The 14,940-nt window shown below is 34.0% G+C and overlaps 1 protein-coding gene and 1 non-coding gene across 7 annotated transcripts in view; both read left to right on the top strand.

Annotated features, from left to right (window-relative positions):
- The window catches only part of MON2 (MON2 homolog, regulator of endosome-to-Golgi trafficking), a 113,589-nt gene extending 98,994 nt beyond the window's left edge, over window positions 1–14,595 (top strand). For all 6 annotated transcript variants that reach the window (XM_029953563.1, XM_029953562.1, XM_029953566.1 and 3 more), the window contains 4 exons: window positions 677–800; window positions 4,393–4,600; window positions 7,218–7,300; window positions 13,235–14,595. In XM_029953563.1, the coding sequence (XP_029809423.1) occupies window positions 677–800; window positions 4,393–4,600; window positions 7,218–7,300; window positions 13,235–13,398 (579 nt within the window). In that variant the 3' untranslated portion in view covers window positions 13,399–14,595. The remainder of the gene's footprint in view (window positions 1–676; window positions 801–4,392; window positions 4,601–7,217; window positions 7,301–13,234) is intronic.
- Window positions 9,365–9,495, top strand: LOC115305854. The gene has a single exon (XR_003915042.1). It is a non-coding gene; the product is annotated as a small nucleolar RNA SNORA38 (small nucleolar RNA).
- Window positions 14,596–14,940: the final 345 nt, after the last annotated feature.

The following is a 14,940-nucleotide window of genomic DNA, read 5'->3' as shown; positions in this document are numbered from 1 at the left end:
CCTCTCACACTCTTAAGGCACATAATGAGGGTTTTAAAGAATATATTTTGTTGGTTATAAGTGCGCTTTAAAGAAGCAGTGTTTTGGTGATGGATTTTTTGTTGGGGGTGGTGTTTTGATGATTTTCCTTTAAGCAGTATAAAAGAACTTTTAAGTAAATTACTTTAAAGTATACAAAAAAGTATACATATAAAATATTGCCTTTTATTCATTACTGCATTAAAACTCTTGTAAACTTTTCTTCTTTTTCATCAAAGGGTAAAATAACACATTTTATATTAGAAATAAACTTTAACAAAAATGAATGTAACTTTCCTTTCTCTTGTCTCATTTATGGTTATAAAAAGTGATTTAACTCTTATTCTTAATTCTGTTTTGGATACTTTATTCTAACATGGATACATTTCATATAAGATCAGCATTAAAACAGTTGCATACTAAATAGTCTATATAGTATTGATCATTTTGTAACAAATTTATTATTAATACTAAGACAGATGAAGGAAACAGGGTACTCATCCTTGTATGTTAACATTAAAATATTTATGTACTTTAAGGAAGATTCTTTAGCTGATTTTCTTTTAAAATAAAATTTAGATTTTACTCTAGATATTGTCATTTGAATTGGTCTCTTTCAAGAAAACAAATGCATTTGAATTTGCCTCTTTTGTTGTAGGTAGTTCAGCTTATCAGCACGGAGATACTGCCTTATGCGAATTTTATTCCTAAGGAATTTGTTGGTCAGATAATGACTATGCTTAATAAGGGCTCAATACATTCTCAGTCCTCTTCATTTACAGGTACGTTATTTTAATGATTTATTAAAAATGTTAGTATTGAAGTGCTTTGGAAGAAGCTGACTATATTTACTCCTGAAATTATGGTAAAATGTAAACTGGAGAATGGTTAAGGTAATTTCTAAGAACGTGATAGATTAAGCTTTATGAGGAGAAAATGTGGACATGCTGTGAATTGTGTGTTACGAATTATATTTCAGAGCACTTAAGGTATCTACCTAAGTCACTGTAGGCTGACACAAGTTAACAGTTTTGTGAAATCAAAATTGGCTAACTTCACTGAGTTTCAGTTTTGTCATCTATAAAATGAAGATATTAATATCAGTCACTCAGAACTATAAATTACAGTTACTCAATTAAAACAGATAGATTCCTTAATATTTGTTAAAGAAACTAAATTTAGTAAATGCTTATTATGTGCAGGGTATTATGCTAGAATGTTATCACTCTTCTCACAAAATTTCTATGAGGATAGTTTCTACCATATTGCAGAGGGAAAATGGATTTAAAAGGGTTGAAAAAATTATCCATAATCCAGAAGTGGGAAGCCAAGATTCACCTTTAAAAAGAACTCCATGCCGGGGCGCCTAGGTTGCTCATTGGTTAAGCCTCCGACTGCGGCTCAGGTCATGATCTTACAGTTTGTGAATTCAAGTCCCATGTTGGGCTCTGTGCTGACAGCATGGAGCCTGGAACCTGTTTTTGATTCTGTCTCCCCCTCTCTGTCTGCCCCTCCCCTGCTCATGCTCTCTCTGTTCCTCAAAGATACATAAACATTTAAAAAAAAAACTCCTTGCTTTTCATTTTATTATGCTTCCTCATTGGAGGTGATACTTAAATTGCTTTTTGCTATTTCTCTCTTTCTAAACCTGTGCTCAGTTGTTAAATGGAATTGTGATATCATAACACGATTTCCTGTGACATGATTAAAAGACTATAAAGTTGTGCCATGCACATCCTTAATCCCCAGAATTTACCAGGGCCATGACTAACTTCTGCTAAACTGTGCTAAAGCATTTTAAAGAGCATTTAAATGTGCACAGTTTCGCCACTAGATGTCTCTCATACTGCTTACTTCACAAACTACAGTAGTTCTTTTTCCCAGCCAAGACAAGTTTTAAGTGATCTGGTAAAGTGCCGACTTAACAAATAAAATAGTCTCAGAAAAACTAATTGCATCCTACTTATATTAATAGTCAACTTTTTATTATTAAGAATATATGAAAATTTCTAGATATGTTTTTATAAAATATGTATTATAAACAATATAATCAGATGTAAACATTTTAAGCTAAATAAGGATTACTGAGTTGCCATATGTACTTTTTCTATCAGTTTCTGATGATAGCTCTTGCCATTTATAGTATTAAATATACCAAGATAAGGAAGGTATTTGGACATTTTCCCAATGACTTTGCCATAGGACACAAACTTTTAGCTTTAACGTGGAGGTTTTTTTATTTTAAACATATACACAGAAAGCCTTCCGTGCTAGACAGGACCTTCCTATAAAGACCTAGTTTCAGTGATCATTTTTGGTCCCCACCATTCTTAAGTATGACCTGATAGCCAAAGCTATCAGGAAAAATCTTTCAACATGAAAGAGAAAAGCCAGAACAAATAAAGAAGGAATGAAAGAAACTGAGAGGAAACAGATAAAATTTAGAGCCATAAAAACATTACCACCAAAAAGCACAATTACAATGTTAAAAGAGGTAAAAGATTTTACATTCATGAAACAAAAAATACTATTAAAAAGGAATCAGAACACAAAAGAGCTTACAGAAACAAAAAATGTGACCGCTGAAATAACAAGTCCAGTGAAGGATTGCAAGAAAAATAAAGAAATGACCCAGAAAGTAGAGAAAGACAAAAAAGTAGACAGTATAAGAAGAAAGAAATAAAATGAGTACAAGGGATCTAAACATCTGACAATAGGTCTTCTAGAAAGACAAAATGGAGCAAAGATAACAGAGGAAATTATCAAAGACATAAACTGAAGAAATCAGTCTCCAAATTAAAAATGGTCACTCAGTAACCAGAACACTGAAAGAAAGCAGGTTGTTAGGAAATTTAAAATATCTGGAATAAAGAGAAGATTGTACAATATTTCAGAAAGAAAAGAAAAAAGTCCAACACAAAAGAATTGTATCAAGATGACATTGGACTTCTCAGTCACTGTATTCTAAAAGACATTGATGCAATAGTCTGAGAGTTTAAATGGAAAGGATTTTTAACATGGAGTTTTATTTATTTATTTATTTTAATTTACTTTTAAGAGACAGAGACAGCGCAAGCAGGGGAGGGTCAGAGAGGGAGGGAGACACAGAATCTGAAGCAGGCTCCAGGCTCTGAGCTAGCCGTCAGCATAGAACCTGACGCAGGGCTTGAACCCACGAACTCTGAGATCATGAACTGAGCCAAAGCTGGATGCTTAACCGACTGAGCCACCCAGGCGCCCCTAACACGGAGTTTTAAATATAGGCCCAGTGTTGGCAGAGTATAAGCGTAGAACGGTAATTCTCAAATGTCAGCATGCATTATAATCAGCTGCAAGGGCAAGCTGTTGCTGGACTGTACTCACAGAGCTTCTGATTCAGTAGGCTGGGGTGGGATATGAGAATTTGCATTTTCTTTTTTAATGTTTTATTTATTTTTGAGAGAGAAAGAGAGAGAGAGAGAGAGCGTGCGAGCGTGAGCAGGGGAGGGTCAGAGAGAGAGGGAGACACAGAATCTGAAGATAGGCTCCAGGCTCTGAGCTAGATGTTAGCACAGAGCGTGACTTGGGGCTTGAACCAATGAACTGTGAGATCATGACCTGAGCCGAAGCCAGATGCTCAACCTAATGAGCCACCCAGGTGCCCTGAAAATTTGCATTTCTAACGAGTTTTCTGGTAATGCTGATGCTGCTAAGGAACAATTCTTTGAGTACCACAGTAAAATAATGATATTTTCAGAATTGCAAATGCACAGTAAAATAATGATATTTTCAGAATTGCAAATGCTCAAATACTTCCTCTTCAGAATAGTCTTTCTGAGGTACTCTAGAATGTGCTCCATGAAAATTAAGGAGTAAGCCAAGGAAACAGAAGACATGGATCTAAGAAGTGGGATATAAAGTAAGAGAATAAAAACAATTCCCAGGCTGTGACAAAGACTAGTTTGAGGATATAGCTGGACACAGGTCTAGAGAGCAGGTGGTCCAGACTAGAGCAGAAGTCTGGCTCTGGAAAGACGTTGTTATGAGGAAGGGAGGAAGAGAGGGAGGTGGGGGGAGGGAGGAAGAAGTAAGAAAGGAAATCACAAACTTGACCTTGTGGCAAACCGTTGAAAAGTATTTTATAGTGCTGTCAAAGAGTATTAGAAAAAGCAAGACCAGAAAAATATTAAGTAGAAATGATGAGAGTGGACAGTCTTGCCTTGTTTTTGATCTTGCAAGGGGGAAAGTTGTTATATACATGCCGCTAGCTGTAGATTTTTCATAGATTCTCTTCATCAGTTGAAGAATTTCCTTCTGTTCCTCATTTGCTAAATTGTTATCATTAGGATTATTCTTTAACTTCTTATTAACCATCAACAATTGTTAATTTTACAGAAGCAGAGATTGATATTCGTTTGAGAGAGGAATTTTCAAAGATGTGTTTTGAAACATTGCTTCAGTTTTCCTTCAGTAATAAAGTCACAACACCTCAAGAAGGCTACATCTCACGAATGGCACTCTCAGTGCTTTTAAAGAGGTCTCAAGATGTACTCCATCGCTATATAGAGGATGAAAGATTAAGTGGTAAATGCCCTCTTCCAAGGTATAGATTTTATTTTATAGATGAAGGGAAGGAATATGCTGTTGTAGTTATTAATAAAAAAGAAAAAACCCAGTTGTTTTTATAAGTGATGTGACTATAACCTGAAGCTGTTTATAATTTTATTCATTTTATACAGTGTAAATATTTATAAGTTTCACTGAGATATATTAACATATTTTATTATGGGGTGCTTTTTCAGACTCATCATTGATGTTAAGTAATATATGTGTATGAAATTTCCTTTTTGGATTTAAAAGAAAATTTTGAATTCTAAAATACGTTTTCTCTATGATTTCTGGATAAGGAAATCTGTAGGATTTCCTATAAGGATCTGTAAGCACATCAGTGTGGATCTCTTGAGAAAAAATAATCGATAAATCATGCTCTGGGAACTTCCTAGTTTGTTTTACAGTTATTTTTATATTTCTCTATGAGTCAGCTAGCATCTTAGATCTTCTTTTCCTCTAATTTGCTTAATTAAGCCCTTGTTCTTAAACTAATTTGCTTCCCATTTAGCCAAGCTTTGTCAGTGGAAGAGGCTCTAGGTCTTTCTGCTAAGCTAAAGCTAATCAAAGTTGGGGTAGAAATCAGAATTCATCAAAAAATATAATCATAAATTTGGGTTATGTTGCCAATCTATTTTTCTATGTGGGAATTAGAGTTTAAAGCAGAACAAGTGAAACAAACAAAATGATATTGGAAGACAAAGTTATCAAAGTCAGGAGAGTTTCAAAAATCATTAGAGTTCCCGTCTCTTAAGTTAGTGTTGGAGAGGTTACTCATCAGCCGCAAATCTTTGTGCACATTCTTATTTACTTATAATAAAATTTTGGAGTTAGAATTACTTGTCAAAAGGCAAAAACATTTTTTTAAATTTCTTTTAATGTTTATTTATTTTTGAGAGATAGAGTACAAGTGGTGGGTGAGGGAGAGAGGGAGACACGGAATCTGAAGCAGCTCCAGGCTCTGAGCTCACAACACAGATCCCGACGTAGGGCTTAAAATCATGAAACGTGAGATCATGACCTGAGCTGAAGTCAGAGGCTTAACTGACTTGAGCCATCAAGTGCCCTAAGATAAAAACATTTTTTAAAGCTTTTGATATGTATTCCAAATTGCCTACCAGAAATTTCTACCAATTTACATTCACCCTGTCATTTTCTCAGTGTTTAGCATCTTAAAATTATTTGCCATTTTATGATTTATTTTCTTTTTTAAAAAGAATTTTTTTTAACATTTATTTATTTTTGAGAGAGAGACAGGGCGTGAGCAGGAGAAGTCAGAGAGAGAGGAAGACACAGAATCCGAAGCCGCCTTCAGGCTCCAAGCTGTCAGCCCAGAGCCTGATGCTGGGCTCGAACTCACAAACTGTGAGATCAGAACCTGAGCTGAAGTCGCCTGCTTAACTGACTGAGCCACCCAGGCACCCCTTTTATCTTTTTTAAAAATTTGATGAATGAAAAATAGTTACTTAGTAGTTTATTTTTTTTAATTACCAATGCTTAATAGTGATTTATATTTCTAAGTTCCACTATATTTTGAATTTCTAAAATATAAATTATACCTCCTCATATTCAGATTTATATACAAAAACATTCCAAAGATAAGCTTTGGTAATTTGTTTATAGGCATGGTTGAAAATTGATTTGTCAGAATTGATCTCTGAAGTATATTTGGAAAAGCAGTAATAAAGTTACTTTGCTTGGAATGTTTTTATTTACTAGATTATAACATATTATTTGATTTCAGAAAGCAGCTTTTCCCTCATTTTTTTGTGTTTTTAGTGTTTATTGCTTTTAAATTGAGTCTTATTTATAGTTGTCCTATAAAGTGTTATATTGTATCATCCTGTGTTTGATGCAGCATCATTACATTATTTTCTAAAAAGCTACATTGCAATACAGTAACTCCTACACTTAAAAAAGGGAGACTTGTAATAGTACTTTGTCATAGTATTAGAAAAATATTTTCTGTAGAATGAAAGCACAGATTTGTATCAGCAATGAGGGGGAAGGGAGGAAACTGTAGGGATAAAGAAGGGACTCGAGCTATTCTTGTTGATCCTTCACTCCCAAGTTCATTCTTCATCATTAATGTTTCCAAATAGGAAACTCACCTTAGGATTAATTTTGAGCATGTTTCTTTTTGTTGTATTAGAAAATCAAATAGGTACTGTTATAATTTTAAATGTTCTTTTAACAGCATGATAAAATATGTGCCAGGAGGTAATAGTGGTCTTAATTTCCATTTAAGCTTTGGCAAATCTCTTTTGGTACCAATTAGTTAAAAAGAAAAAAGACACTTCGGTATAGAAGCCTTAAAAGCATATATTATAAAATGTCTTAACTTTAAATAATTGTATGAAATATCTTACAAATTTAGATTTGCCTGAATAGATTGCCTCCCCCTACCTTTGAAATTGATAACTTATGGTAAGAATAACTATAAATCTTATTTGCACACTGAAGTATATGTTAATAAAATATTTTTATCAGAATTTAAAACTAACATTAACTTTGTATTGTGTTTTCCAAAGTATATCTTATTTGCATAAACCTGGTAAACACATGGCATATCTTAAAATCCTGGTGGAAATAATTTCCCATCTCTTTTTTAGGCAACAAGTAACAGAAATCATATTTGTTTTAAAAGCGGTCAGTACTCTCATTGATTCACTTAAGAAAACTCAGCCTGAGAATGGTAAGTGCTTAGAAACTCAGTTATTCTAAATTCATAACATTTATGTTCTATTTCTGATGTACTTTTCTATTATTATTAAGTTAACTGAATTGTAGGAACATAACAACTTTAGACTTTGTTTTTCCCAGTCCTTATGAGAGCAAAGTATCAAGTCCATTAGGATGTCAATTAAGTAAAAGTAATTTGTAATGTTTTAGCTTCTTTATGTCAAACAACAGTTTGGATTTTTTTTTTTTTAAACTAAGTACGTCTGAATTTAGGGAGTTGCATGGACAATTAGTATTTCATATATGATTAAGGCAGAGCATTACCGAGTTTTTGGGTAGGGGTAGGTTTCCATCCTACTTGTCTACTGAACTGTGGTATACGTATAAACTGAACAACTTTGAATCATTTTATAGCCTTGGCTCATTTGTTTCTCCTTTCTGTTACTCATTCCTTTTCTACCCATTTTTACATTATTGCCATAAATGATTTTTCCAAAAGTGCAGCTTTGAGATCATTATTTTCCTGTCCTTGTAAAACAAAACAAAAATTTTTATTTATCATTACCTACCAGATGCAAAGAGTACTATTGTCAGACTCCATTAGGTTTATGCTTTATCTCCATTGGATTTCATGTATCCTATTTCCCACCAAACTAAAATTTTCAGTCTACCCGAGTTTTCCCAACCTTTTGCTTATTCCATTCTCCTACCTACATCTACCTAGTTCAAATACCACTCCACTTTTAAACCTTGTTTTTAATCTTTAATTGTGAGTGATTTCTCTTCATTGAACTTGTAGCTATTTTGTGTACCTTTGTCTGGAGGCACTCTGTATGTATTCTTGTTACCCACATAGATGAATGAGTCACCTCCTTTAACTTGTAAACTTCTCGAGAGGCTTTTTGGGCCATATTTTGTTCCATTTTGAATCCTCTACAGCATTGCTCCTCCAAGTGGTTTGTTTGAGGACAGAATAAAGAGCTGGCACCAGAATGTGAGTTATTTGTGTCACTAACACAGTGATTCCGTTGACATTTTTTATACAACAAGCCTTTGTTAAAAAAGGAAGTGTGTTGATTTACATTCTGGCCCAAGCACATTAGCAGACTGGCACTTTTAATACCCAAGAAGAAGGTTCCTAATAAATGAATCATAGGATATTTGTTTCTGCAATTATTACGTAATAAGTGTAAATACATATTTTTCTGTTTTCAAAATTTACCAGTTAGGACTTTGGCCTACAAAGAGTGAGTATTATGCTAAACCTTAAGGAGCAATAGATTTGTACTTATTCAATCAAAGGGAGGGATGAAATTTGTAAGAAAAATTTTGGAACAATATCTTAACTTCATCCCATCAAATTCAAATTTGAGTTCTCCTCAAAAATGTTCTGGTCGATATTTTAGAGACGGAAATCATGTTTTAACTTCCTAGTGACCAGTAAAATCTTTATTAGGTCATAGGATAGAATTGGATTCTTAAAAATATATTTAAGACTTAAACAGGAAATTCCCCAATTCCCGTGTTACTGCTATAGCATATTAAATATAACTGGTATATTTCAATGCATAGTGCTTGCATTATTTTGTAGGATTTTTAGACAGCTGTCAAGAATGTAATGAGGATTTGTATAAAAAAAGAAAAGGGAAGGAAAACTAAGTAACTTTTTTTTTTTTTTTTTTTGCATAGCCGGTGGGCCAAGAATAGGACAGGGTAGTAATGATAAATGATTTAACTCACTGTGAAAAATTGCCTGAGAGAGTTTGAATTGTGGCTCTGGATATATAAAGTGAAATTTTTAATTAAATGTAACCATAAATGATGATATTATAACATATTAGAAAGCTATAATAAGCTTCATTAACAGGAAAAAAGAAGATAACTAAGAAAAAGCCAGGCCTTTCCAGTGGAAATATGTTGGATTGTTCATAGCCAGTCCAAAATTATATGAAACATTGGTTGTTTGTTTTAGGGTTTTCTAGTGAGAGAGGAGGCATTTGGTGGACTTATTTTTAATTTGGGGGAGTTTTGTTTTTATCATTTTACTTGATCTTTACTCTAAAATTTGGATAGGTAACTCTCCTACAAAGGCATGTCTATAGTTCCCTGTCTTTGGACACACAAGAATTGGAGGAAAAGAAACGTGGACTTGGAGAAATCTGGGGCCAGCATGTTCCATGTAGGCTCAAGATCAATAATGCAACAGAGATAGATAGATAGATAGATAGATAGATAGATAGATAGACAGACAGACAAAATAGAATTTGAATAGCTAATATCTACATACACATAGCTCAAAAATTCAAAAACATAAACATACAGGAAACAGTTTTAAGATATCTTTACCTTATTTTATATGTGTCTAGTTCCTACCTTACCATAGGCAACCATTTAATCATTTTTGTTAGTTTGTGGATCTTTACATAAGTTTATTATAAAATACAATATATATACACTCCAGTATGCCTGCAGTTTTTAAACATAAATGACTATGCATAATAGCCCCATATTATACCTATTTTCCTGAATGCTCTTTATTTTTCTCCACTTCATAAAGTTTGGAGGTTCTTCCATATCAATACATACAGCTTTTTCATTCCTTTTGATTAGGTAAGTCCAAAATGCCCACCAAGATCTGTGGTGGGATTTTTTTTTAAGGTTATTTATTTATTTTGAGAGAGGACATAGGTGGGGGAGGGGCTGAGAGAGAGAGAGAGAGAGAGAGAGAGAGAGAGAGAGAGGGAGATTCCTAAGCAGGATCCACACTGTCAGCACAGAGCCCGATGCATGGCTCCAACCCAGGAACCATGAGATTATGACCTGAGCTGAAGTTGGATGCTCAATTGACTGAGCCACCCAGGTGCCCCATATCTATGGTAGGTTTAAAAAATATATAACTTTAAGAAATTTGAAGAGCCTTCCCTGAGTTTAGGGTATGATCTTAAACAGTGTATTTTAAAAGAATTTTTTTTTTTTTAGTGTTTATTTATTTTTGAGAAAGAGACAGGGAGACACAGAATCCAAGACAGGCTCCCGGCTCCAAGCTGTCAGCACAGAGTCCAGCTCAGGGCTTGAACCCAAAAACCATGGGATCATGACCAAAGCTGAAGTCGGACACCCAAATGACTGAGCCACCGAGATGCCCCTTAAACAGTGTATTTTTATATTTTCCAGTAATAAACCAAGAATTAATTTCATCAGTTGACTCTCCATCTGGGGCAATCTAGATAGGTTTCAATCTGTGTAACTATTTGTTCTTTTTCCAGTTTTTTTATTGTTGCAAAATATACAAAAAATATTTATCATCACACATTTTTAAGTGTACAGTTCAGTGGTATTAATTAATTTATAATAGTGTGCGATCATCACCACCATCTATCTCCATAACTTGTATCTTATAACTGGAACTCTACTTATTAAATGACAACTCCTTATTTCCCACTCCTGGCACTAGCAACCCCCATTCTGTTTTCTATCTCTGTAACTTTGACTGCTCTAGTTATCTCATATAAGTTGAATCATAAAATACTTGTCTTTTTGTCTTTGAGGTTCATTCATATCATAGCATATTGGAGAATTCCCTTTTTAAGGCTAATAATCCATTGTGGGGTGTGTGTGTCTCATATTTTCCTTATCCATTCATCCATTGGTAGATACTTGGGTTAATTCCACATTTTAGCTATTGTGAGTAATTCTGGTATGAACATGTGTGTACAGAAATCCCTTCAAGACTCTGCTTTGAGTTCTTTTGTGTATACACCCAGAAGTACAATTGCTGAATTATATGGTAATTCTATTTTTTATTTTTTGAGGAACCACTGTATTATTTTCCACAGTGGCTGTACCATTTTACATTATAAACATAAGTGAACAAAAGTTCTTGTTTCTCCACATCTGCACGAATACTTGTGTTTTTTTAAATTTTGTTTAAATTTTGAGAGTAGCCATTTTAATGGGTATGAGTTTGATAGTAGCCATTTTAATGCATAATTTTGATTTGCATTTACCTGATGTTGGTGATAGTGAGCATCTTTTCGTGTACACTATTGGCTATTTGTATATCTCCTTTGGAGAAATGTTTATTCAGATCCTTTGCCCACTTTTTGAATTGAGTTGTTTTTTGTTGTTGTTGAAGCCCCTTTGTCCACACCACTGTGGTCAGAAGCATCCATCAGATCTACAAATCCCCGATATTTGGAGGATAGGGTCTTTTTGCCCACTGTGGCCTTCTGGAGGAAGCTGCTCCAGGAACACGTGCACAGCTGCCTACCACATGGCTAGGGGTGAGGGACAGGGAGCTGCTACAGTGCTAAGAACTGAAATTCACCAGAATTAACCACAATATACTATCTAAGTCTACCTCTGGGAGTTGCAAGCTTTCAGTAGACTCCAGAGTTCCAGCATAGTTGCATCAAGCAAATTATGCCAATGCAGTTGTTGTCTAGGTGGGTAGACAGATTCCTGGTACTTCCTACTCTGTCATTTTTCCAGAATTCTCTCTGTGCAATCTTTTGTTAAGTGATTAGTGGACAGTTTCACAGAAGACAGCAGGAGCAGACTGTTTAAAACTTCTCTTTAAACTGTTTGTTTTCTGTTAAGCCGCAAATTTCTTTTTACAAATGAGATCTCTTATGGATTCCCAAGATATAAAACAGATAAAAACAGTGCTAGCCTGACATTCCCTCCCTTACCGTTACCCATCAGCCCCGCTCCCTTTTCCTTCTTCCCATTCCCACTCTGAGGAAGCCCCTGTTTGGGTGAAGGAGGGATTAAATCCCAAGATTTGTACTCAGGAATGAACATTAATGATGATGAGTGATGTCAGTAGATACTGAATGTAAAAAAGTTCCATAATCAAATTAATTTTAGAAACCCTGGATTAGATAAAGTTAATCCTCTTTTTTAATTCAAGTTTTTAATAAATTCATCTGAATTATGAATCCCTCAAAAGGAAGATAATACATACAACCTGTGCCAAACTTCCCTGGCCATCATTTTTTATAAGAAGTATTTTGAAGAATACTAGTTTCAGAAACGCATTCCTTTATTCTCTAACAGAAGCTGAGGTAAAGAGAAATTGGAGTGAAAAACAGAATAAGAGTTCCTTATGTGTAATATAGTATTCTTTCCTCTGTAGTGGACTGCCTCCTAGAGACTTATTCCACAGAATGTTGTATACGTACTCTCTAACAAGATCTGGCAGCTGGTTGTATTGCATATTGCACACTCAGCAACATTGCTCAGTATTTACAGGAAAATAGAAATGTAATATGTAATCTCAGAGTATAAGGAAATTATAAACTAATTGGAATATAACACTTTTGCCCATTCACCAAATAGCATTCAGCTGTACTACTTGTTGATGTTAGTGGAGAGGAACACCCACATGTCCCTCCACACTGAAGTTTCAATTAAATTGGTGATATCTGTTAAAGATTAGGAAGCAGTCTGAGAGAAAAATGGATCTTTGTGTGGTCACTTGAAACTAAAATCAATATAAGGGACATTACTGGGAAAATCATTTAAATATTTATAGTTTTAGCATACCACTGCAAGAAATTGGGCTGTTTTCTAATTCTAATTATTCTCTAAATATGCGCTACATTGTCTGGCACTTAACACCGAAAATGACAAAGTTTGAATTCTAGGTTACATTGTTGGCTTCCAGAGCCTTTGCAAATTGAAGTATCATTTAAAATGGACTTTATCACATTCCTTGGTATGGATGACTCTGCACACAGACCATATGTTTTTCCTTCACATCATATTAAATAGTTCAGGAAATCTTCCAAAGATTAAAAAAAGAAAAGGGTACAAGCTTGCAGAGTCTCTATACTCGGGGATTTCTTTCTTTGCTTCGTATTTAAGGGATTGTGTTTATGTTAATTGGATAATCTCTGCTGTTTAAATATACATGTTTTTGAGATTCTGTACTTTTTAATTGCAGTTGATGGAAATACCTGGGCACAAGTGATTGCTTTATACCCAACTCTAGTTGAATGCATCACCTGCTCATCGGCAGAAGTCTGCTCTGCACTTAAAGAGGCACTAGTTCCTTTTAAGGATTTCATGCAACCACCAGCATCCAAAGTTCAAAATGGAGAATCTTGACCAGCTACAGTAATTTTCAAGAAGAAAGATTATCTAAAGAATATATTTGCTCCTCAGTGAGTCTTCTATGAGAACGACATTTCTTACTACCGATAATTCTTGGCAGCTGTTGTGGGCCTTCTTTAAACTGTACTTACCTGAGTTCAATAACTCATATTAGAAATTTTCCTGTCAACAACGGCTCCTGAGTGAGCAGCAGCAGAAGCCTTTAGTAAGTGAAACTGATGGAAAGTTAGTTAATACTGCAACATACCTGCTACTGTATCTTCAGTTGGTGATTTTAAAGTGAGCTTATGTACAGTTTGTGGTGTATGTGTTAACGATGTACTTTTTAAAAAGAAAGAAAAGATATTCCATTCAGTCAGATTTATTAGGCTGGTGTTTTTGCACCCTTTTTCAAGTACAAATTGTACTAAAATTTTATGCAAGATGGTACTGTAACATTCCATATTATCTATAACCAGCCTTTGTAAACAAAGGGAACTGATAAACGTGTGTATAATAAATGGTACAATTCTGTATAAAATAGTTGCATTTATTATTTAAATTTTTAAAATACTGATAATGTTAAATGCTTGAAGCTGTATTTATTATTAATACAAAATTGTTTGCTTACATTTTTTACTTATAATTTGCCTCCTTAAGCGGCAGGTATGCTTACCATACGATTATGCAGTTATCTTTAGTGCTTACTTTAAATGTATTTACTAGTGACTATTAAACATCTGACCAGAAAGGTCATGTGAACACAGCAGCAAATAGTTTGTGATTTGCTGATTTTGCAACTTTGAAGTATAGTTATTAGCTTAATACATTGGGATATATTGTAGCACTCTGACTCCGTCATACCTCATTTCTTTAAATATCTTTCCCAGCTTTCTGTCTGTTTTTATATTTGGTGTTTGGATTTTAAAGACTTTTCATATTATATTTCTACTGATTTTCTTTTTCTCACTGACTAAACATTTATCACTGTCTTTGAATTATGATCCAGGCAACATGATTCCAGATTTCCTAAATTTTGCCTGTGAAATTTTGTTCATTTCAGTGCTTCATTTTGTAATGTCTTCTCAAGAAAAAAATAACTATGCCAACCCATAAATATAAAATGTATGTGTATTCTAAAACAATGAGAAGTGTATTTTTGGAGACAGTGAAGCATTTAAAAGTACAGTAAACTTTCTGTCATGGAGTAAATTGCTAATTTTGTTTCACTTTCCTATCTTGAGGAAGAAAAATGCTCTTGAGTACATTACTTAATTGTTTCTTAGAAAACTAACCCAGTTTACTGTATTTTTTTATTTAATGGATTATGGTATTATCATATTAGTTACATTTTCATAAACATGTGAAGACACAAAGATATTTAAAATAATGATTAAGAAATCATAATGGTTTCAGTATTTGTTAGTGCTGGAAGGCATTTTATTTTAGTCGAATTTATACATTTCAGCCTCTCCAGAATAATTATAAAACTAGGAGAAGATACTAGAATTGAGTAATGGATGAGATACAGTTTTGAGACTATTGTAATTGTGAAAT

Source organism: Suricata suricatta, chromosome 10, assembly GCF_006229205.1.
Source record: "Suricata suricatta isolate VVHF042 chromosome 10, meerkat_22Aug2017_6uvM2_HiC, whole genome shotgun sequence".
Taxonomy (NCBI): Eukaryota; Metazoa; Chordata; class Mammalia; order Carnivora; family Herpestidae; genus Suricata; species Suricata suricatta.
This window is presented reverse-complemented; position numbering and strand designations above follow the sequence as displayed.